At 38.5% G+C, this 22,431-nt stretch overlaps 1 protein-coding gene across 1 annotated transcript in view; it reads right to left on the bottom strand.

The window, feature by feature from the left end:
* Positions 1–22,431, bottom strand: part of lama5 (laminin, alpha 5) — a 78,372-nt gene that overhangs the window by 38,519 nt on the left and 17,422 nt on the right. Inside the window, exons 3-13 of the mRNA XM_079849446.1 lie at positions 12,139–12,256; positions 9,805–9,923; positions 9,492–9,662; positions 9,314–9,411; positions 5,314–5,429; positions 2,555–2,673; positions 2,259–2,349; positions 1,932–2,066; positions 1,800–1,844; positions 1,560–1,700; positions 837–974 (exon numbers count right to left, since the gene is read on the bottom strand). Of these exons, the coding sequence (XP_079705572.1) occupies positions 837–974; positions 1,560–1,700; positions 1,800–1,844; positions 1,932–2,066; positions 2,259–2,349; positions 2,555–2,673; positions 5,314–5,429; positions 9,314–9,411; positions 9,492–9,662; positions 9,805–9,923; positions 12,139–12,256 (1,291 nt within the window). The remainder of the gene's footprint in view (positions 1–836; positions 975–1,559; positions 1,701–1,799; positions 1,845–1,931; positions 2,067–2,258; positions 2,350–2,554; positions 2,674–5,313; positions 5,430–9,313; positions 9,412–9,491; positions 9,663–9,804; positions 9,924–12,138; positions 12,257–22,431) is intronic.

Raw genomic sequence — 22,431 nt, 5'->3', positions numbered from 1 at the left:
TTTACTTCTGTAATGTGACATATCAGAGTGAAAAGTGACTTGAATTGACTGGATCATGAGTAGACATTCTATACAATAATGTAGCAAGAACTGAGTGTGAGTTTGTGTGAGTTACAACTGAGTTAATAGTCTAGACTGATTAACTTACATTGTAGACACAATTTTGCCTGAATGATTCAGTGTTTTTAAACAAATCAGTTGAGTAAAAGATTCAGTTATTCATGAAGACACACTTGTTTCGTACCTAAGTGAATCAATGTTTTGAACAAATCGGTCTGGTTAAGTGAATGATTCAACGACTTCCTTATCAAGACAGTCACTTGTTTAGTTTCAGAATGAATCAGTTTGTCGAATGAATCGGTTGAGTGAAAGATTCAAATGACAGATTCATAAAGGCAGTCGCTCAACACCACCTACTGGAATAATGACATAAACTGCAGAAAGAAGTTACTAAAAAATCTCCACCACTAATACACAGACAAACAAACTCACAGTCTGTGAATGTGCAGACATAGACAAGAACAAAATTCCCATTGCTTTTGGAATGTTATTTCAGCACTCAGTCAATCAAATTAGTAATATCAGCCAAAAAGTAAAGGTGGAGAAAGTTATTTTACATTTTAAAATGTGCACTGATGAATCATGCACAATAAGACCAAGAATGTGTGTTAAGCAAGTGAATAGGGTAAAAAAATAAATTGATCTTATACAGACTTCTAAGCAGTAAAAGAATGCACAGGAAACAGTTTCTTTGTGGCTGCATTGTGAAGTTCAAGGTTTGGCAGTACTCATGGGGAATTTTTGAATTCAGTGAGATTAGAGTTGGCAAGACTCACATTGGCACAGTGGGTAGTTGAAGTAGCCGGGCGCACACTGCTCGCATGAATACCCCTGAAACCCGCTCCGACAAACACACTGGCCCGTCACTGCGTCACAGGACCCATCCAGGCAACCCTGGCCTGAACACTGACAGCCTGGGGGGAAGGGATCGAGAATATGGGCATGTTTGCATTGCCTTTGTCTTTGGGTGGTATATTGTGCTCGCAAACACTCCAACTATGCACAAGAACAACAGCGGTTTAGCAGACAGACAACGTTGGTGTGACAATCTGCATGTGTTTGCTCAGATGTCATCTGCCGCTGCAGCTTACAGAGACAAAAAAGACAAAAATGGGCAGAACGGGACAGCTGATTTGATCTGGGACTTAGCAATGGACATACACACAGATACACAGAGAAATGACAAGTAATATACTTACATTAAAATATCACTGTGATTAACTTAGTGACAATTATAAGACTCATAAATAGCATTTAATAAATGCTTTAATTGAATAATTTTAATGTTCATTCAGATATAGTTAGATTCATATCCTTCAATATATTAAACATTTCAATTGACATGAACTGTTCAGCTGTCTATTATGTTTGTTAATGAACTATACCTCATATGCACCTGTTTATTTAACTTTATTTTTGTTAAATACTTATAATCATGTGGTGTCACCACACGGCAGCGGCATTAACATATTAAAGGGGCAGAGTGTGTGTGTCCTTACGTTGGCAGTTGAGGCCGAAGTGTCCATGAGCACAGGTGTCGCAGTGCTCTCCAGTAAATTGAGGTTTACACACACATGTATTGGTGCGAGGGTCTGTCCTACAGGAGTTCCCTTCTGTGCCTGCAGCACTGCACTCACAGTCTGCAAACACAAGAATTCAATAAAACGGGTGAAAAAATCAGTGAATAAGAATTTCATCAAATCAAATTCAAGTCAAATTGAATCAAATCAGTGTCTTACTGATGATTTCCCCTGCAGGTCTGGCCTCTCCACTGATGTAAACCTCTGACGAGAATAAACACAAGAAAACACAATTGTTTGATAATTGTTTAGAGATTAGCTGCACTGGATGAATTCAGCACACAGACTTACGGTAGCAGTCAGGGAAGCGTTCGTATCCCTCAGCACATGTGTCACAGTTCTCGCCGGTGTAGTTGGGTTTACAGTAGCAGCGTCCGGTCAGGTCCTCACATGTGCCGTCAGTAAACTCAGACTCACACTGACACTCTGCAAAAAACCACACATGAGTGTGAAAAAACATGCTTTAACTATATCTAGTTTTATTTTCATTTAAATGCATGTATGGCCAGTGTTGTTATCACAGTGTAAGTTAAAATGAAAGTATGAAAATAAAAGTTAATTAAAGATATAATTATTTAAATAATTCTAAAATAACACTGTGTATGATTGAAGACTCACTTGAACAGGCGAGTGGGGACTCCAGTGGATGGTCAGGTGATCTGTAGTAGCCAGGAATGCAGTGCTCACAGTTGATGCCAGTTGTGTGGTGCTGTGAGAGAATAAAAATCATAGGATGTACTTGCAAAAACAATCTGTGTTTCCAAACCCAGTGAGCATGTATTTGATACCCACAAATGTTATATGCACCTATGTTGCCCATAAATGCCATAAATGTATAGGTAGGTTCTGAGCCACAGCCAATGTCGCTGTACTGCTTTTGCGTTATAATTGTGTGTTTGTACACCTGAGCCCACCTGGCATTCGAGACACACTCCACCGCCCCTGTATTCTCCCTGCATGTTGAGACTGGTTCTCCGCTGGTCGATATTTGGATCATAGTAGCACTCTGATGAGTGTCTGTGGCAGTTACATGCTGAAAACACACACACAACACACTTACGTCACCATATAGTCAGCCTGAAGATGAAACACACTGAGATTAATAACTCATCTGCCAGTGCAGAGAGAACAATACACAAGCAGGGAAGGACATACAGAGACACACACATCAGTGTCCACCTGAAGAGTTCAGACTGTCCAAAGACGAATGACAGCAGAGAAGGGAAAAAGAAAGAGAAAAGACAACAGCCATTAGCTAGGAGTGAAGTTAGCAAGGAGAAAATTAGGAAAAATTGTTTACTGTATGTGTGTTTGTATGATCTGTCATGAAATGCTCGAAGAAAAACCCAGACGGACTACAGACCTTAACATATTGTGGTCAAATAAATTGACAATTTTTTTTTACAATAAAATGTAATTACAAAGTATTCTACACACAATGTGACATAATTCAAATAATGGAGTCATATTGGATAATAGGGCTGTAAAAAAATGAATGCATTCATTTTGCAACGTTTTTTTTCTTCAGTTTAACGCATTAAAATATTTAACGCAATTAACGCAGCATCCATTTTTTCTATCATTCATTCAAGTGCTATTAAACCATTCAAGCGCAATAAGATATTTAAAAAAAAAAAACAGTACTGGTGCGCTGTCTGTGACTCACAATGAGTCTTAAATGAGTTAAGGAGTCTTAAATGAACATAAAAAGTTATGAGAAAAAAGGATAAGCGTCATGTGCGTCAGGTCCTACGGTAGTGACAGCAGCATATTAAACTCGCTGCTGTGATGTTAATCAAAGAACAAAAGAATTATAATCAATTTATAATTCATGCAGTGAAGACTATGAAGTGTTTATTCAATTTTCTGTAAATTTGACCTGTTAGATGCTCAAAAAGCTCACACAGAATTTTCAAACAAAGCAATTAACCAAAGCTGGTTAATGTGATCCAGATGCAAAATCGTGGGGAAATCTTTCAATCTGACACGAAATTCCTATTTCAGCCCAGTGGGTTCAGAATGTTAAAATTTGTGGTTGCAGCTAAGAATTGAATCACTAACAACACTTGACTTGACACTTGTTAACACTTGAATCAGCTGTGATTAGAAAAATCTCACACTGTCAGGAAAATGTTTAAATATGCACCAGCAGGCATTAAATAGCTCTCAAAACTACAGAATGTGTGTTTCTCCTGTCCCACAGTGGAGTCTTTGACAGGACGTGCGGTGTGGAATGGCTGTGTTTTGTTAAGGGTCCAGTCCACTGACGGCAGGGTGAGGACACGGTGACCCGGCGTGAGATGAAACAGTTCTGTCAGATGGGACAGTCTCTCTGGCTTAACTCAAGCCAGCTCTGCTCACAGATGTGCTATAAACCTCACCGAGGTCTCTCTCCACACAAAAGGGCTGTTATATATTTGGGAACTCAGAGATTAGATTAGGTGAGAAACAGTGGATATCCAACAACATTCTCAGTGGAAACGTTTTCCAGACTGAAACGGCTCCTAATACACAGATAGACACCCAAAGAGTGAGACTGAGATCCTCTTAAAAGCATTGTGGGACTATTTTTACAGTGTGTGAGAGAAGTCAGACTGGATTAGTGTCTGTATGAGCTCACAGAAGGCTGGGGCTGTTCACATAGACTGCCAGCCGCTCTTATTCACACTGTCTCTGATGTCTTACTAAAGCAGGGACTACGCTGATTCTAAAGTAAACCTTTAAAAATCCTCGCACAACAAAGCCAAATTCTAGATTTGAAAGGCTAATATGTGTTCACATTTATAGAGGTATCAGAGGGCCATTTTTACCCAGAAGAAAAAGAAATACTGTAGTAAAAGAATGCATATGTGCACAGGTGTGTGGTCTTTCTTTACAAAGTGACATTGCCAACTACTTTTCTGGCATAAATAATACAGCGTTATTAGTCGTTTCCACAGATCCGTGTGAACAGAGATAGTTTTGATAACGTTGTCATCTGTACAAAGAAAAATCTTTTCTGTTCTCGTGTAAACGTACCTTCAGTTTGCTTATGGTTTCTTGTTTCCTTTGTTCTCATTTTTCCGCCACTAGTTTGTCACCATGGTTATTGATTTAACGATCACACCTGTTTGTATTCTGTTCATTATCACTGTGTATTTAAGTCCCTCATTTTGGTTCATTCAGTGGTCTGGTATTGTTTGTGCAACGCACTCTGTTTCATAGACGCTCGCTTTTGTTTGTGCTGGAGTGGATTTAGTTTAATAAATTTAACTTTTTGATTCGGGATCCTCTTCATCTTTACTGGAACCTAAAACGTTATAGTACATAAATATGTAAATGAATTTGTAGTATACTTAGCATAAAATAAAAGTATTTCAAATACATTATATTTATTTTTCACTAGGGTTGTGTGATTGACTGAATGAAGAAAGAAACAGATCCCAAAACCAGACACAAATGAAGTGAAGATATTACGTTTTGGAACCTTCTGAAAAAGTCACACGCGTACTTTTAGATGTCATGTCCATTCATACATAAAGAAGAGCACTGTTGGAAAGAATAAAGGAAATGCTGTTCTGCCATTAAGAAAGTAAGTCTCTCAAAAGAGAGAAATCATGTTTATTGAACAATGTGTCAAGGAGGCGCCGGCAGGTACTAAATCTTTGTTTTGTGGGCTGGCTGGAGAACTCACGTTCACATTCATTGGCACTGTAAGTCGTGGCTGGTTTCCATGGAAACTGGTTGAAGCCGGGGCAACAGCGATCACATGACGGGCCGCAAGTGTTGTGCTGGCAGGCACACAGAAGCCTGGGGTACACAGACATAAAAGACAAAGCAAAGGTTATCCCTTGAAACCATCCATCGTTCTATCATCCACATGCTTTTTCATGAAAAACTGATTTCATTAGGCACTTTACTTGTCCTTTTACTTTGCAAGAAAAACTTATTATAAGTAATAAATACTGAATCATTTTACAGACTATATATTTATTTATATAACGAACTGTATATATAATGATTTTTTAAGTAAATTCTCACTGCCATGTTTGAAGGTTAGTCTCATGAGAATCACTCTTGTCCTCTTTCTGTCTCAATCTCGAGGGGCCAGTATATTCAAATACTAAAGCACTTCATGCCTATGGGAATCAAATGAGCCACACAAGAGCTTACAGTGTTTTAATTCAAGTGTCTAAACTTCTCACTGACCTTGCAGCTTCCATGAAAAGAGTGAATTAGGGAGATAGAGGGAAAGCGAGAGAGCCTTTAAAACCTGAGCGTCTGAAAGGGTTAAGTTCTTCACGCTTGCTTCATTTTCCTACGACATCTGAAAAGCTGATCGAATTAACTGAGACTCAGAGGTTTGCTCACGGGTGGCTGCATTTCCACACGTATCATTATAAAGCTACATAGCGGACAGTAAGGAACTGCTACACACTTCACATATGTCATATTTAAAAACAATCGTAGAAATTCACATGAAAGCAATGCAAAAAGGAAGTAAAACAGTATTTACATGATTTCAAAAGCCATACAGACTTTTTTTATTCGCTATGGCGTTTATCAAACAACATCAAATGCAAGAATACAGAGAGCCGGCTCTGGATTCTTCCTCAAAATAGTTTGTGAGCACCACCAAGTCGTGGATTACAAGAGAACAGCGGCTCTGGGCATGTGACCAAAAGCACAAATCTTATTGGTTGGCCAGTTTTCTTTGCCGTGTGATGGAAAACAGATTAGAACGCCTCAGTAAAAAATGTTACATTGATGGTACGCGAATATTCGTGTCAGTCTGAAAAGACTTATTAACATTCGTTCAATCAAATTAAAAGTTTTAGAATTTTCACACCTAACATTCGTCTTATTTTGAACACGCCTTAAATGGACTGTAACATCCATCAAAATTCACACTTTTCATCAAAATTTTTATAAAAAAAAATTCAATCACAAAAACAATCACGTGAATCTTAGTTCACTCCTGCAATATAGTTTCTACAATGTTTGTTTTAAGCAATAATAAACAGGAAGCGATGCTGCATCCCAATTTGCATAATATCCATCTTAAATAGTATTCAAAATTAGAATTAGTGCGTTCCAAATCATAGTATGTTGAAATGAGTATTCCAAAGAAACACGATTGGTCTACTTTTTCCAGTTAGAATACGAAGTGCAGATCCGTGCGCACTCTAACGGCTAATATTGCCCAATGCCCACTCTAAAGGAAGGAAATTAAATTAAATTGAATGTGGAGGATTTTAATTGTGACAAAATGATTGGCATAGTATATACAGTAAGTAGGTGAATTGGGATGCTGCATGAATATTGATGGGGATTGTGGCTAATTCCATGCAGTCTGCCACATAAACACATTCAACAAGCAGACTTTTCACTTTCACTCATCTGAGTACTGCCAAGTGCACACATATGGACGGACGCACACTTTCCCTGAATCTGTTTAGACGGATCAGCTTGAGCAGCAGTTTAATCCTTCATTATCATCCATGCACAGTGAGAGCAAGTGTTCCAGAGCCTTACTTCAAATGAGCTACAGCCAACCATACCAACCAACCCCACCCAGAGTCTATTAACCCTCAGCTGCCCTCTAGATCTTCTCTAAGACTTTAATACACATGCCTGAACCTCTAACGCTTCGGGTTCAGCTTACAGCATGGAAGAAGTTACCTATCTACCCATATTCCCCCATGAATCAACTGCACACTGACATCTGTTTAACTCCTGGTACCTGTGGGGCAAACAGGTGGATCTGGGAAGCTTATAGATGGAGCACGCTTTAGCGATTGACCTGTGACCTTCAGTGTCTGACTCACTCTCTGGGTTATCCTCATTTAGCTCTGTCAATCAAAACCCTCCACCCTTCACTAACTGTCTGTATTCATTCAGTCAGCATTCATTCACTCAGAAAAGTATTCTCTATTAATACTCCTACTATTTCTGCATATATATATATATACACACACTATCATTAAAAAAGTTTGGGTTCGGTAAGATTCTCTTATGCTCACAAAGGCTGCATTTTTTGGATCAAAAGATGTGTGGTTCATATTGAAATATACAGGTGTGAGTCGACAGTCTCAGAGGAAAACATCTGGTCTCCTACATCCATATCGCATGTATATCAGAAGATCTCTACAATATCAGTAACACGCACAAAAAAAATCCTATAAAGAGGAAATGACAAAGAACAGCAGATTTAACAGAGATCCATGAAGGTTATGGAAACACTCCAAACGCAATGTTAGCATATGTTTCTTGTTGCTATGATCTGTACTAACCCTCTGGGTTTTGATAATCCCCACACAGGATTTTTTTTTTCAAACTGATATATATGACACCTTCCAGGTGGTTCATATTCCTGTGTGCTTGCACTGAACGCTGCAGGAATCTGTGGAATGAGTGAATAGAGTAACAGACTATTTATCAGCAGGGACAAAAACTATGACCGGCGGATACGTCTCGATTGCGACATACAAAGAGCCAGGAAAATCTCTCAAGATTCCTGAAATATTACACAAACCGTTGTCGGTTAAACAGCATGATCTGCTTTATGTCCAACAGTCTTCTACACTAAAGGATCACATACACCACATACATTGGCTTAAAGGTTTTCATTACTTTTTAACTTCCGACGTCATCTTGGAACATGATTAAAGTAGCAAAACAAATGAAGCCACTGGATACATTCAACACAAACTTCTACAATGACCTGAGTGAATGAAACCCTTAAGTGAGCCAATGCTGAACTGATCCTTTCAGAGCATTGGTCAATTAGCAGGGAGGCTAAGAACAGAGTGATCTTCTGACAAGCTAGTAAATCCAGACGCCTGCAGGGCCTCAGAACTCAAGAATGTCCCTCCCCAGCCACCATCACTCACTGTCCTGAGACACGCGACGAGCTGCTATGACTATGAGCTTTCTAGCTAAAAACCCTGATGCGAATATCCTAAACAAAAAAACAGATCCAGTGTTGGTTGTTTTGTGATAAGAGTGCAGCTGTTTTCTAAAACATTGTGTTTGAGGATAAATAATAATCTGAGGTGGAAATATATGCAGAAAGCTTGGAATCAGGCAAGTGAAGACTCCTCAGAGCAAAGCGTCGGGGCAGCATGTATGTGCCTGTGCTAGTGGTCTGCAGTGCAGGTGGAATTTTAACCCCCTCTAGGCACAGGAAAGAGCAGATTATGAACAAGTATGATTTAAGCCTCCTTCTATGGCACACGAGCACATTTACAGAAAGAATTGGCACCCAGCTAATGTGGAAGCGTATGGACAAATCAGTGAAAAATTTGCATATTTGCAACAGTGTAGCAACAACATTTGCCAACTGATGATATCATTACAATTGATGGATAAGGCAGGAAGAGAGTTGGCAAAACAGGACAAAATACACATTTTTGGAGTCTTTTTTTAATGTTTTTGAAAGACGTCTCTTATGCTCACCAAGGCTGCATTTATTTGATCAAATATTATGAAATATTATTATATTATTACAATTTAAAATAACTATTTTCTATTTTCATATATTTTGAAGTTTATTTATTCCTATGATCAAAGTTGAATTTTCAGCATCATTATTCCAGTCTTCAGTGTCACATGATCCTTCAGAAATCATTCTGACTTGTGACTTTTAAATCCTATAAATAAAGCAAATTAAAATATTCTTAAAGGTCACTTACTTGTACGGGTCATTGGGGTCTTGAGCGTTACAGGCCTCAGCGTGGCCATTACACACGCATCTTCCTCCAATACTGATGTCTTTAATACTGTAGTAATACTGAAGAATAAATGCAGAAAATGTATAGTTGGAATAATCATTTTTGTCTATTCAAAACAATGAAGAGGGGTCTATCTTACTCTTCGTGTGACTGTGGGGTCTCTCAGGGCTTTGCCCATCAGGTGACCCAGCAGTGTGTTGGTGCGGAGGAAGCGCAGGCGGATGTTGGTGGCTTTGGTGAACTCCCTCAGAACAGGAGAGTAGGAGAAGTTCATGGCGCCCGGTCGTCCGTTCACCAGAGACACCACAATCTGAACGTGTGTGAGAGTGATTTAACAATGGCAAAAGTCCGACTTCACAATGATATCTAAAGTGTCTCTAAAAGTACTAAAAGTATACAAGTGCATCTGCGATGAGAATCAGTGTTTAGACAGAGTTTGCCTGTGTCCGTACCTCTCCATTCTCCAAAGGGACAATCCGCGAGTACTCTGTTGTGCAGATGATATCGTCATCATGGTTGATCCGCTCGATCGTCCTCTTGCCAAACCGCTCGATACAATCTCTCTTAGAGGCTGGAGCAAAAACAGAGACAAATGTACAAATCAGTTGAGAAAATGTTAGACACTGGTCAGGACATGGACAATTCTTGATTTGTTCATAGAATATTGCAGTATTGATTATAAATGATTTATCCGTACACATTTTTTTTTTAATTAATGTGCCCTCAAAATCTTTAATCAAAATAACTTCCCCTCCCTCTTGCAGCTCACCTCTTCTCTTCTCTGATGATGTGTTTACTGGCGTAAGGGCGGGACAACCTGTCACTCACATGAGATTGACCAATAGCAAACCACAACCATCCAAACAAGTACCGCCCTACAGACTATCGCAACTTTCCGAAATAGTAAATAAATTTGTGAACTTTGATTATTAGTTGACTTTGGTTTGATTCTTGATATCTTTAAGTTTTATTATTAATATTAAGTTTTATTAAGATTATTAGTATCTTTAACTAATTCCATTTAGGAATGTTTTAATAATATCATGATACCCATAATTTAACAGTAACTGATAAAAAAAATATTTTAACAAAATGTTATCTAAAGAAAATAATTATTTTAATATCAAAACATAATATAAATACATTTAAAACTAATATGAACTAATACATAAAAAGAATATACGGTAAATATTATTTAAATGAATATAAATTAACAGTATAAATATAACTCAATTTAATATAAATGAGTAAATTAATATAAACATAATATAAATTGTTATATATAATCAATTATTCATAACATTACTTGTAACATTTGTAAACCTGAACTTAACTAGAAGTACTGGTTAAAATTGTCCCAATGTATAGCTGTTGATTGTTAACATTTAGTTTTCCAACTAGTATTAGCAGGTAAGTCCATTGCTTAATGTTTCTTTGTTACACCAATATTATATTTCAATCTGGACATTACTCATAATATAGAACATCATCTTAAGGTTTGTGGCCATTTTTCCCTAACAAAATAAACAATTATTATCAAGCTCTTGTTCTTCTGAATGCAAGGCTGACTCTAGACTGAATATAAACTACTTATAAAGTATACGACACACAGCAATCTGTCACAAAATGTTCTCTCCATCTTTCTCTATCGTCTTTGTTTTGTACGGAGTCATGGAAGCAATTGTGGGTTGATGGACTGTGAGTTTAGCAAAACAACTGAAAATTACATTTTATTATGCTGATAATGTCAAACCTCCAAATGTGATGGGTGTAGTTATTGTTGCCAGGATTGTACACCTACACTACTGATGGCCTTCAGTGACAAACAAAACAACACAATATGTGTGTTTGCAAACTCTAGAGCCAGAGAACAGAAAGAACTGTCCAAAACCTGACCTTTCTCACTTAACCCACACTTTCATTCCTATAATACATTCTTTTCAATCATTGAAGGCCACACAATGTTCATGAAGCTGTTTTCATTACTATGTTGAAAACTGGAAGTGAACATAACACATAAGGGGCCCTATTTTAACGATCTAAGCGCATGGTCTAAAGCGCAGGGCGCAAGTTCACTTAGGGTGTGTCCGAATCCACTTTTGCTAGTTTAACGAGGGGAAAAATGGTCGGCGTGCCAGGCGCATGGTCTAAAAGGGTTGTCCCTATTCTCTTAATGAGTATTTAAATGCCATTCCCTTTAAATGCCAATTGTGGTCGCGCCACCATGGCAGATTCGCTATTTACATGACGGAATTTGATAGTGGAAAGACTGAGCGCGTCTCCAGAGCGCAAACGGATCTGCTCGTGCGCGAGGTAAAAGTGTGCAAGCAGAACATCTACGGGACAAGCCGGATTCCACCATATCTTTATGTACACAATAATAATCTTTTACATTGTAATCCTTTTATTTTAAATATTTGGCATGTTTGTGTGCTGCTGTGCGTCCCTATGTGTTTAATAAGCAGAGTGTACGCGCGTTGTGGACCCGCCTATAGGCGCGCATTACTCTTAAAATGATCTTTAAATAACAAAAAAATTGCGACCAGGTTTCAGTTGGTCAATGGCGCAGTTTATTTCTGTTGCCTAAAAATAGCAACGCGCCAACAATGCGCACAAATGGGAGCAAATGCATTTGCTATTTAAACAACGTGGCGCAGGACATGAAAAAGATAATTGCATCGGACTGAAACTTGCAAAAAACACTTGCATCGTGCTTGGCGCTGCATTGCGCCGGGTGTAAGATAGGGCCCAAGAACAGTGATAAAAAGCTCATTTCGGTTACTCACAGGCAAAGAACTTCCATGGCTGGTATGTTTTCCCAAAGTCAATGGAGCGCTCCAGAACCCACAGGTCCGGCCGGGGCGAGTTGGCAAACTTGATGAGCACGTATGCAACATGGAAAAGCTGTGAAGAATGAAAAGATATAAGTATATAAGTTCACAATATGTCTTATTGTCTTATTTGCATAAACTCTTAATGTCTTATTTGCATAAACTCTATAATTTATATCTGCATTACTGAATATCAGCCATCAGCCAAGATGGCTGATGGCTGATATTCAGTAATGCAGATATAAGTCTATCAGTATCAGCAATGGCCAAAAATCAAACAAATTGGTGACAATGAACTTAGACACAATGAACCGACCCTAACACTGTACAATACTTTAGTTTAACCTTGGTTATACATGCATCCACTGGAGCTGAAGACGGAAGCTCTTTCTATACTTTAATGGAGGCGATGACATCACCACCACCTTAAACTTCCTTTTCACATAAAGTCATCACATATCAATATCAATCCTGGCTCTGTCTTTTATATGACTGACAGATTGATAAAGTCTTTGAGGTTCACAGATGTTCTCCCACAGTGACTTAATCAAAGACATGGACATACCTAATTGGACTGTTTTCCTTCAACTCACTCCATTAGCATGACTCAATCAACATACAGTGTTTCTGCCCCAGAGAGAAAGAAAGGAGGAAGGAATGACATCATGACTTTTAAATTATGTCCTGCTAAGTTAATGTGGATATTAATACTGTTTGTACGTATATACAAATACTACATTTGCAAGTATAATCAATTTGGCTGCAAGTCATTTAAATTAAATTAGTAAAAATACAGCCTAGTTTAATCTTGTATAACAAAAAATGTAGTTAATGCAAATAATTATTATAATTTTTATAATTATACTGATCTGGGCATTTAGTCACAGTCTGTGAAATATTTCCCTGTTTTATGGTTATGTGACATAACGGCAAAATTATTTTGTGCTTACATTTTGACTTCGACGCATTGATTTACATTTGTCAGATTATCAATAAATATAAATCAATAATATAACAATACTAAAACTAAAAATCATGTCAAACTAGAAAAAAAGTATTTAAAAATACATTTTTAATTCAGAAATGATAAAAGAGGTGAAATTTCTGAATTCATTACCAGATACATAATAGATTTATAAGAACTTTATCATTCTTGTCTAAAGAACAAGGAATCATGGAAAAACATGGATCATGGAATTAAGATAAAAATATTTCTTTCAAATTTGTTTACAGGGAGATTTCTGATGACAGCCAAAACTCAGCTGATCAGCTCTAATCTCCTTGGCCCATTTTAGTCTTATGTGATAACCACCTGACATTCATTTGTGTTCTTTATGCTATCTCTACCACTCCCAAAACACCATGGCACATTCTCATGGCAACAGATGTTCTGTATAAGTTTAATAAATATTAAACAATAAGAATAATTCATAATGAGGCATCCCATTATAAATATCAGACATTCTTCATTTAATCTTACTGGAAAAGTGTCTTCCTTAGGAAAGCCAAAGGCTTAATGCTTAAACATCCATCTACTTCCTCTCTAAGCCCCTCAGCTCTGACAACACAGTACATACACACACATACACACACACACACACACACACACACACACACACAAAACCATCCCCCACCATCTATACTAACTTCCACAACCCCTCAATGCAATGCAACGCAACCCAAAAGCCCAACTGCTACAAAGAAGCACTTCAGCCACATCAGGGGCTTTTGTCAACGCAAGCCTCCTCACAGATACACAGAACAAAAACACATCTGTGGAAATATCTGACGGGACTAGCGAGGTGGAAAGGTGGGCTCTTTGAAATGGGGATCAGATGCTCTTTCTTCCATCTGCCAGACGGCCCGCTGGTTACAGGGGTGTGAATGAACCTGAACTTCAGACTGTGTATGTGTGTGTGTGTGTGTGTGTGTGTGTGTGCGTGAGTCTGCATTTGACATTTACTAGTGATGAGAGATGCAACATGCTTCTGTCAAGAGGCAGGAAGTTTTATATGAGCATGAGATTATATCTAACCATATGGACCCATCCCAACGTTTTGTGGGCTATAATGCCTTTAGGGTTAACTAAACAGCTTTAAACCATCAAAAATCCTGTCTCTGGTCACCAAATTTCAAATGATATACATTTTTTATTAAAAAGGAACAAAAACTGGAGAGATAATTAAAATGTAGGAAAAATGCAGCTTTAGATGTACATTTTTATTCTTTCTGATGAAAAAATGGTGGTTGCCACAGCAAAAAAAAAAAAAAAAAAAACTAACTGCGTTGAAGCTATGGTTGCTTTGAGTGGTTGTAAGTGCTTGCTACTTGGTGCTAGTGTCTTCTGGATGGTTTGGGGTTGCTAGGGTGTTGTGAGTAGTTTCTAGGTGGCTACTTACTGGGAAAAGCTCTTTATTTGGTTAGGTTGGGCTGTGTTTGCTGCAGCGTGAGGTAAGTGTGTATGAAATGTATAATAAAAGTCTGTGTCCAGATTCCTTGTGCTTAATGATTGCACAAATTCCTCTTTGTGTTGCCACAGTGATAAGTGCGGAAACACACAGGTTTGGGGACTGTGAATCCTTGGCCAATCATTAAGCACCTGAGAAACTGGCAAAACCTTCGTCAACAGGGAAAAAGGACATGGAAATGTAACGTTGTTAAACAAAAGATAAAACTAAACTTGGGTTGATATTTCCAAAGGGCTGTTATCTGATTCAGTTGTCTAAGTTGTTTCATTCTGGAATAAGTTGTCATGTGTTATGTGGGGCATATTGAGTAACATTATTTAAACTCTTTTTGACTGTACAGAAGCCTGTTGCAGGTATAAGTGAACAGCATCGGTGATGGTGAGGTGAGGTGATCTGTGCATGTCTGAACATGCTTCAAAGTGAATGTATGTACGTACGTATAAAGTATGTTCATTCCATTCCCCTCACCCTCATCTAGTATACGCTTCTCCCTACCTACACCTACATATTTTTTCGGTAACACTTTACTTAAAGTCTTTATGTATAATGCATTATAAGGCTATTCATAATGTACACTATAATGAATTATATTATAATAATTATAATGTACTTATAATATAATAATTATTATTATATTATTATTATAATTTATGTAATTACATCTATAGCTACACTGTTGATCCTTCCCTTCCTGCTTAACTCACCCTTAAATCTACCTATACCACCAAACCTGTCCCTGACCTTACCCGTATCCCACCTCGATAGCAGCAAAAGTGCTTTGCAATACAACATGAACGCAATACATACAATGTACTTAAGTGACTACATAGTAGTTAAAAACACCTAATATAAAGTGTGACCCAATAAATCAACAGTTTACAGTTAATAGAGTGAACCTATTTTTTTTTAACTTTATGTTGGACTATATATGTTTTTTGTGCAAGACACTCATACTTGGTGTGAATGAGCCTAACAGAGTACTATAGTAATGAACACTGGGTTGCACAACCACTCAATCCCTATAAGCTTCACTTGTTCCCTCTCTCCCTCCTCCTATCCTCTTCTTCCTTCCATCACATTTTTTATCTTTATACCACATCCTGTCATGATGCAAGCGGCGGTCTGTGTAAAGACACTGGTGCTGCTCTGCAGGAATGGATTGTATCACAACCTCAGTCGGTCCGACTTCGGAGCGCCTGACAGGCTTGAGAATAAGGGCATGCTTATGAGGAGAGCAGGAGGAGGAGGGATTACCACGGCAACGGGGGATGCCGTAACAGCTGCACGCGTCCCTTCACACCTGGAGTCCCGGCACATGTCATAAATCCTGTTACATCGTTAACTGGTATGTACATGGTTTAGTAAAATGAAACTATGATGGGTCACTCCAGAGTTCAAAGATCAAACACAGCTGTTGCCCCCTAGAGACAGAATCTGATCAGGGCAAACGGATCCCACCCTTACAGTCCATTCCAGACATGCCTGTGAGAGCTGTGTTTACTGCCATCAATTCACAGCTACAGAGTCACAAGAAACAGCACAGACAGTCTATCACCTTTCAAAGCATATACACACTACAACACCGGTACATGTAACCTCAGGACAATGAGTCACTGGATAGTGGATACTTTCTCTCTTTCCAAACACAAAAATGAACCACAAGAGCATTTCTCGTTGCTAAGGTATTCTGAGTTGTTGCTAGGGCGAGTTGCTTACTGGCTCAAGTCAAAAGAACCCACTCTCAAGTTACTATAATATTCCAATCTTTAGATACAGCCATCTATGGGATATTTTAATTTTTATCTATTTTTTTCTAGGGGGTGCTTAGACCAACACAGGCAAAAAAATTGCTAATCTTTCTTCAAATTCCTAACCTCAAGTATGAGCAATTGTAATTAAGATACTCAGCAAACACCACTTATTATGCACAGGAAAAACATCTTTAAGAAAGAACTATCTGTCTATGGAAGACCCTAACAAAACGAGTAAAGACTTGAATTCAAGAAGCACCTTTTTTTTGGCTCCTCAAGGCAATGATGCCAGTAAGAGAAGACAAAATACTAAGTTAGGATAAGAGACTGAAAGGCTAAGAGCAGACAGAGGCAACAGAGAAAGAATAAAGTAAGCTAAATATGTGTCCAAGCCATGTAATTGAAGATTCAGTGCATAAATGTGTGTCCTGACACACTTTTTTGTTGAACACTCTTATTTATAGCTGAAATGTGGCTACTGTTAGCATCTGGGCAAGTGTGAACATGAGCAGACACTGGTAATCTGCACTCAAAATCCCACACTACGACAAAACATACAGCACTGAAGAAAAGGCCGGCATAGCTTTCCTCCATGCTGATAGGGAACTCTGCAGACAGCCCGAAAAAAGGACAGGAGGACAGTGTTCGCCCTGAATGTTTTATAACTGCAGCTCAAGGAGCTTAAAGGTATAGTTAAACCAACATTTTTAATTATGTCATTTTTATACGAACCCTTATGTCGTTAAAACTCAAAAGTCCCTCGAAGTCCCTCGGGGGGTCACAAGAAAAAAACTAAATAAAGGTAATCCTATAAAATGTGCCATAAAAATATATCTGAACTGAACTGAAAATGTTTCTCTTATATTCTAATATTGGGCATACATTGTTAACTTGATATGAAGAAAAAAAATTACACATTATATTCCAATATTATATTTTTGACCAAAAAGCATGTTGAAAACAACATGTGTTCATAATATCACATTTACTACTGCACACAGTATACACTACCTTTCAAAAGTTTGGGGCAAGTGGATTTTTATTTTTTTTTCAAAGAAATAAATACTGTTATTCACCAAGAACACTTTTTAAATTGATCAAAAAAAAGTTTAGACTTGCAAAACATTTCTATTTCAAATACGTGCTGTAGTGTAAATGGCTCTTTATACATGAACATATATAGCCACTTTTATATTTTAAGAGGACAGTGCCATTTAAAAGTTAAAGCCTGCGTTAAGCCATGAGCATCTAAACGTACCCATGACTGAGTTGACCGTAAACACACTTAGTCAAATGTAACAGTCTGCTCCTAAATACTACATTTAAACTGTTAAACCACATGCTATAAAAGTGTCCAGAGGTGCAAACACCCCATAAAAAATGTCAACATTCACAAACAGGTGTGCTTCACCGACCCAGTGCGGCTGAAAGGCATCTATGCTCCCATAAGCCCTCGCAGACAAGAGAGCTCTTGGGCTCATGTGGGCTAACCTCATTCCTGTGGACTTTAGTAATGTATGGAGAAAGACACGCTGTTCATCAGTTCTCAGCTTCGAGACAGAGGGATGTCACCGATGACATGTATAATCACACTTCATTTCCTGGGAATGCTGAATGGGCAGCTAAGATATGAGTGTGTGTGTGTGTGTATTATCAGCCCTAAGGCATAAGAGAGAGGGGGTTAGATGAGTTTGAAGGGTGGTCATCTGTTCACACCTGCTCTGCATGCCTATCCCATCCTCCCCTCCTGCAAAAGCACTACTATTAGTCTGGGATAATTTGAGCATTACAGGAATATACTGTATGTTTTCCTCTGAGGACCATGACTGGATTTGTGAATACTTGCTATAGGGTGTGAGGTAAGGTAGAAGTGGTGGGATTTGTGAATTCCAAGCGTAATTAAATGTTACGTCTTCAGACATCCCAAGTCTCCCGGAAGTTCCGGGAGTCTCCCGCATATTGATAGCGGCTCCCTGATGCCCGCAAATGAGTTAAAATCTCCCGGAATCTAGAGCGAGCGAGCAAGAGCGCGCATGCGAGACAGAGACTGTGTTCCAAACCGTGTAGCGCACACACGGCAGAGAGAGAGAGGGAGCGAGAGACCCTGCGTGTGTGTGCTAGTGTGCCTCATCATGAAGCACATGTAAGATAGAGAGCATCCTGATTGGCCTGTTTCGGTAAATCAACCAATCAATTGTCAGTGTGGGCAGGCTTTTATCTCTTCTCCCGAACCGAATTAATCAGTTCAGTGTATCCAGAAACAGGAGCGCCATGGCAGAGGGAGAGTGTCACAAAAAAGGTTGGGGGTGGGGGCGGGGGCGGGGGGTGGTACCTCCCTGAAATGACTTTTTGCAGGTTGGGATGTCTGCGTCTTAGCTCTCCTTGTGACTTAACCTGACTTCCATGTGTCTATTTAACTTAATTCTAAAAGCTACTTCAGTTATTATCTTGCTTCCATCATCAGCATCATTATCCTGACCAGGCATTTTTATAATTATAGTCCCTTTGGAATGACATGGGAAGATCAGAGGGAGTGGGCTATCTGTGCTTTTCTTTCCTAAACTGGGAGGTCAAGTGGCTAATTGTTGGTAGTTCAGTGTTTAACCTGCTGGTTCTGCTCTTGGATGGTCCTGTGAGTCTCTGGGAAAAAGTGGTGGGTGTTTTCTGTCTACCAGATGCTGTCCAGAGTCTAATTAGATATCCCAGAGTATAGTCAGAGTGTCCTATCTGTGTTTCTCCCATCTGCTCTAGAACACACACACACACACACACACACACACACACACACACACACACACACACACACACACACACACACACACACACACACACACACACACACAGGACTCAAGGGGAGTTCCCATGGCTCTCCAGAATAAATGAAACAAAGTGAAAACTTTTAGGTACTTCCATGTGTGGCTTTTCACTTACAGTAGGTTTAATATTTGAAGATCACAAAGAAAAAAGGGAGATAGAATGTTTTTCAGAAGGATCAGTGTTTTTGAACAAATCAGTAGAATGATTGATTGAATGATTCAATGATTCACTCAAAGACCGTCACTTGATTCGTTCCAGAATTAATCTGTGTTTTTGAACAAATCAGTTGAATTAATTATTCAATGACTCACTCAAATATGTCGCTTGTCTCATTCCAGAATGAATCAGTGTTTTTTAACAAATCAGTTGAATTATTATTTTAATGACTCACTCAGAAAGACCGTCACTTGTTTAATTCCAGAATGAATCAGTGTTTCTGAACAAATCAGTTGAATTAATTATTCAATGACTCACTCAAATATGTCGCTTGTCTCATTCCAGAATGAATCAGTGTTTTTTAACAAACCAGTTGAATTATTATTTTAATGACTCACTCAGAAAGACCGTCACTTGTTTAATTCCAGAATGAATCAGTGTTTCTGAACAAATCAGTAGAATTAATAATTCAATGACTCACTCATAAAGACAGGCACATGCTGCCACATACTGGCGTATTGATGTAACCTGCAGAAAGAACAAATCCTCTAATTCTACTAATACACAGACTGAAAGTCTTTCTGGAACGTGCAAACACGGACAGGCGATACAAACCCCAGCACCGTTGGACTGTACATCAACGCTCTTACAACGACAATCAGCCAAACAAATCCAAGGACTGAAACATACCAAAACTGTTCAAAATATAACTTGAAAGGATCTTCTCTGCAATACACTAAGCAGTCAACTTCAAGCATATTGTCAATGTCAATGTCTCCACGAAGAGCCTGTTATACTTAAGTGCAACCTAATTACACACAGAAATAGACCAAAAACAAGCTGAGATTGATGAATGTAACTGAAGTCTCCCTCTCCGCCCTGCTCAGTAAAGTGTTTAAATAAAAGTGAATGTATGGGCTCTGTGTATAGCCTTGATCAAGCATTAAGAGTCTCGAATCATTGGTGAACCCCCATCTCCTCTGCCATTGAAAAGTCCTGAAAGAGGAAGCAAGAAACAAGAGCCAGCGCCCTCCTGCCCAGCACAGTCGGAAATCCTTTTGTGCTCCTCTGGGAACTCGCTGAGAGGTTAGATGTGGTGAAGGCAGGTGCCCTCTCATTCAGCACCATGAATTACAACTAGCGCTACATTAGACACGGTTCACTCATTCAACTGCGACCAGTTTTTACGCTGATAAGCTGTGTCCTCTGTTTAAAGTTATAGTCCATGCAAAAAATAAATTTCTATCATTATTTTCTCACGCTTATGTTCAAAAATCTTATGTTCATGAAGGTAAGTAAATGATGATAGGGTTTTCATTTTTGGGTGGACATCACTATAGGGATATTACAACCTCATTTCAGAGTATTTCATATAACTTTGATCTCTGAAGTGTTTTTTTTTTTTTTGAAGTATTACATTATTGCAACTGTTACATTTGTATATGACTGTCATGGAGCGGTATATCTTATATAAGAGGGATTATTACATAAATATTTGCACATTGTATATACTTTCATTTTTTTATTTAATTCAAACACAAGATAATATTCTCTACATTAATGCCACCGGGACAGTCTGGTTTACAAACAAATCACTCTTATGAGTCTTTTTTTAATGAATTGTTTAAGACTCCTGGTTCCTGTTCCTGGTTTGAAAAATGCTTCACTGAATGAACTTACTGAATCAAGATATGACTCATTAACTGAACTGGAGGTTCAATGCATCATTATTTCAATACGTATCAATTAAATACTTAAATGTAAAAAAATGTAAAGATACCAGCCTTTCTCCAGTACTGGTAGTACCGAATACCAGGTCAGTTCAGTACCGGCTGATAGATGCTGCTTTCAAGAGCTCCGGTGTGAATTTTTTTATTAAGAGCGTCAGAGGTTTCTATTTACAATGTGTTTTCAAAGTGTTGAGCATTGTAGCCAATCACAGACATGCCTGTTGAGCACGTGAACGCAATTGCCAATCAGAGGTGAGTTATCGAAAGAAATTTTTTTCAAAATGTGTGGTGACTAGTTACAGCATAACATCTAAAATAAAGTTTCTTTATTTGTGAAAAATACTATGATTACAGACAGAACCAAGAAGAACCAAGTAAATCTGTTTATTTTAAATGTTTATTTTTCAAATTCAAATTATTATTTAGTAAATTCTTGAATTATCCGACTACTGGTCTGATTTCCTTTTGCTTTGACTGTCTGGGTGCTCGGAAGTCTTACTGGCTTTTCACACCCCAGATTATCGCCGTTCTAAACCGGGTAAAGGAACGTTTCACACATGTAATTTAGAAGCGGGGTTAGCACTGCATTTTACCCGGGATTATGAAACCCTGCTCATGGGTTTTGCCTGCTTTTGCGTTGCCAACCGTGTACAGTGTGAAACAGAGCGTTAGAATGTTATGGCTAAATGCTTAGCAACAATCAGCCAATAACATGCTTTGTATAGCCACAGAAACACCACAGTTTGTTTAAAAAGTATGCTATGTTTCAGCGTTTGAGGGGGAAAATTTCAAATAGTAACAGAAAATGCGACAACTGGAGGGAAGAAGTCCGAGAAGTCCATTCTAAACTTGATAGTGGTCGGCAGTATATAATAAGAGGATGCACAATGCTAGAGCCTTTATGTAAACAGGTTATATGCTGCTGATTTTGTCCAACCAATGACACCGCAAATATGCAAATAGGAATGATAACCCAGGTATAAGGATTGTACAGTGTGGTGCATTATGAATACCTAGGATTAATTATTAACCCCAGGTAGATTATGAGTGATGTGAAACATGACGCAAGATAACCCAGGATTTTGTTTACCCAGGGTTTAGAATGACCCAGTGTTAACTAGTTAGAGTCTTTTTATTTAAAAGCCAGAGTGTTAAGGTCTCCTCCTTTTGCTTTGAGTGTCTGGGTGGTCAGAAGTCTTTCTTTTTCTTTTCCTTCCCAGTCTCGACTCATCTTGTCTGCCCGGGTCAGAAGCTGCTCTGACCTCACTGTTGTCTCTGTGGTCTAGGCAGGTCCAGGCTGTTCATCATCTCTGGGTGTTTCTCCAA

The sequence above is a fragment of the Squalius cephalus genome, assembly GCF_949319135.1.
Source record: "Squalius cephalus genome assembly, chromosome: 18".
NCBI classification, from domain to species: domain Eukaryota; kingdom Metazoa; phylum Chordata; class Actinopteri; order Cypriniformes; family Leuciscidae; genus Squalius; species Squalius cephalus.
This window is presented reverse-complemented; position numbering and strand designations above follow the sequence as displayed.